Source organism: Nanorana parkeri, unplaced genomic scaffold (assembly GCF_000935625.1).
Source record: "Nanorana parkeri isolate BGI_ZX_2015 unplaced genomic scaffold, ASM93562v1 scaffold1251, whole genome shotgun sequence".
In the NCBI taxonomy this organism is placed as follows: domain Eukaryota; kingdom Metazoa; phylum Chordata; class Amphibia; order Anura; family Dicroglossidae; genus Nanorana; species Nanorana parkeri.
Genome location: NW_017307519.1, coordinates 46,685 through 49,743, shown reverse-complemented (window position 1 = coordinate 49,743; position 3,059 = coordinate 46,685). Strand labels below are relative to the sequence as shown.

Below are 3,059 nucleotides of genomic sequence, written 5' to 3'. Positions count from 1 at the left end.
CCAATGGCCCGTGCAAGCCCGGTGCCCGGGGGGGGGGGGCATCTGGTGCCAGGTGCATTAGTCCTCCGAGTTCTCCTCTCCATCAATCAGTGACTCGGCCTTGCATTGTGTAAGCACATTACAGGATCACCCGCCGTGAGGAATGGGCGCCGTATCCGGGTAACGGGTGAACCCTTGGCCCTCGCTATGAGGACGGCGGCAATCTGAGGGCCCCGGGCATCGGACTTCTTGACTTATCCAGGAGAGCGAATGTTTCTGTTCCCTGGATACACCACTCCTCCGATTATTGACTCGGATAATCCGACCGCACCGGCCCGTGGCTAAGTGATCGAGTCACAAATTGGGCACCAGGTGGTACGGAACATTGCTCATAATTCAATAAACATCATCTGCTGTGCCCATTATGAGGGGCCCCCACCATCCCTGTGCTGAGTTCCCGGGTCCGTACACCCGCTGTGCCCATTATGAGGGGCTCCCACCAGTGATCAGAGTGCAACATTGTAACTTTTACTTATCTGGTGTTCTATCGATAGCTCCAACTCATCGAAATCTCCAACCACCTCACTTCCGGTGCTCAGAAAGACCGGAGCTCTACAGTTGCGGTGCGCATGCGCGCATGGCGTTTTCAGAATAGTCGTCGAGTTTGCCGCCTGCTGAACATTGTTACAATGCGGCCGTACAGAAGCCCAGTCAGTCTTTGCGTTTTGCAGTCCGGTCGAAATCTCCAACTTGCAAAGTACCCGGCAGTGAGGTAGTTGGAGATTTCGACGAGTTGGAGCTTTCGATAGAACACCGGCATCTCGGTCCAGGAAGTAGATGGTGACCCCCAGATGACGGCTGAACAAAGATGGAGCCCTCTATGTAGAGAGGAAATCGGCTAAAGACATTGTCAGGGGGGGTCATGTGATCTCTGAGAGAGGGAATAAATACCTGGAAGGGTCACATGACACATTGTTTATCATAGAAGTGCGATGACAGGTCCACTTGAACACCAGAACAGGCTCCGTAGGTGGTGACTGAGCCCACTTTGCGCTTTCACATCAAGCGCGCCGCTTCTGTTTGGTCTATGGCGCCGCTCGCAGTTTGCCGCTGACGTGGCGGGGCTTTAAGTGCCGGATGTGTTTGTTTTGCTCCCTATAGGAGAGATAATCTAGAGGAGGATATGGAGCGGAACGCTGATCAATAATCATAAGTGCGCGGATCGGATTTATTATTCGACGCGCTCAAAGTATAAATAAACAAAATAAAAAGATACGGTCACTTCCTGATAATCATTTAAAGGTCCCTCGCCTGCGCAGGAAGCGAGGTATCCATTTATTGAGCTACGTTGGCGGCCATATTGGGCTTAGAGTGGGGCCTAGATGATTCCTGAACCAAGATGGTGCGCTGTCCTCCTGCAGAGAAAAGCAACCAAAGGCATTGTTGTTCACTGACGCATTACAATCGGTCTGATGACAGGTCCACTTTAAATGCCTCGCCATGTTTTTTGCACACGGTGGGTTATTCCTGATAGGCAGGTGAGGTCCCCGAGACCCGGCGCCTGGAATCATTGGTTTTTCTGGTCCTGAGCTCCGCCCGTGCAGTCCGGTGATTGTGGTAAAGTGGCCTCCATGATTGTCTCCTGTGGGATAGTCACATGACCACACATCGCCAGGTTTGTAATAACAAGGAGTTGTAGGAAAGGAGATGGAAAGGCAGCGTCCATATTGGCACCTAATAATGATTTAGGATCATTTCGATAATGAGGGGTGTGAATTGTTGGGTTATATGGGCCAGTGACCACCAATGTTGTTTTATATGGGCCAGTGACCGCCAATGTTGGGTTATATGGGCCAGTGACCGGCAATGTTGGGTTATATGGGCCAGTGACCACCAATGTTGGGTTATATGGGCCAGTGAGTGCCAGTGTTGGGTTATATGGACCAATGACTGCCAATGTTGGGTTATATGGGTCATTGACCGCCAGTGTTGGGCTAAATGGCCCAGTGAGCACCAGTGTTGACCTATATGGGCCAGTGACTGCCAATGTTGGGTTATATGGGCCAGTGACCACTAGTGTTGGGTTATTTGGGCCAGTGACCACCAATGTTGGGTTATATGGACCAGTGACCATCAATGTTGGGTCATATGGGCCAGTGACCATCAATGTTGGGTCATATGGACCAGTGACCGCCAATGTTGGGTTATATGGGTAAGACACCGCCAATGTTGGGTTATATGGGCCAGTGACTGCCAATGTTGGGTTATATGGGCCAGTGACCACCAATGTTGGGTTATATGGGCCAGTGACCACCAATGTTGGGTTAAATGGGCCAGTTACCGGTAAAACCGGTCATTATACAGTGACTGCCCATGTTGGGCTGACCATGCCCAACATTAAAGAGGACCTGTCATCTTATTAATGCCGGAGCTCAACTGACCCTTTTGTTTGTTTTTTGTTTTTTCTCCTCCAGAAAAAAGATGGCGATGACTTCCACGTGGTCCTCGGGAACGAAGCCTGTGACTTGGACTCCATGGTTTCGGCTATCGCCCTGGCCTACTTCCTGTCCAAGGTGTGCACCCATGTCCGGTAAACCGCGTAACTCGGGGAGGAGCGATGACCCGCCGGCCTCCATATCGGCCTCACAGTCCCGATGAAGCCAATGAAGATGAGAGGTGTCTGGCCAGGGCATGTGCGCTCAATGAGCCCGCGTCCGTGTGCTATCCTCTGGAAGGGGGGTGCTCTGTGGATCCTTTTTCCAAAAAATTGTGGTAAAATGGGTTAAAAATGAACTTTTTCTTTAATATCTTTTTTTTCCCCCCCATCAGACCTCTTCCAGTAAAAATTTGGTTCATATCCCGGTGCTGAACATTCCCCGAGAAGACTTCCCGCTCAGGACGGAATGCGGCTTCTTCCTGCGGGAGAACGGAATATCAGAAGAACTGTTGACGTTCCGCGATGAAGTGGACCTGACTGAGCTCTATGACGCGGGGCAGCTGTCGTTGTCGCTGGTCGATCACAATGTGCTGCCCAGGTAAAGGTGACGCCCACCTTCCCCCCATGCCTGGTGATGCCCTCA

General features: G+C 51.5%; 1 protein-coding gene across 1 annotated transcript in view; it reads left to right on the top strand.

Annotated features, from left to right (window-relative positions):
- PRUNE1 (prune exopolyphosphatase) overlaps positions 1 to 3,059 on the top strand; it is a 16,733-nt gene that overhangs the window by 4,227 nt on the left and 9,447 nt on the right. The window contains exons 2-3 of the mRNA XM_018568838.1: positions 2,454 to 2,552; positions 2,809 to 3,014. Of these exons, the coding sequence (XP_018424340.1) occupies positions 2,454 to 2,552; positions 2,809 to 3,014 (305 nt within the window). The remainder of the gene's footprint in view (positions 1 to 2,453; positions 2,553 to 2,808; positions 3,015 to 3,059) is intronic.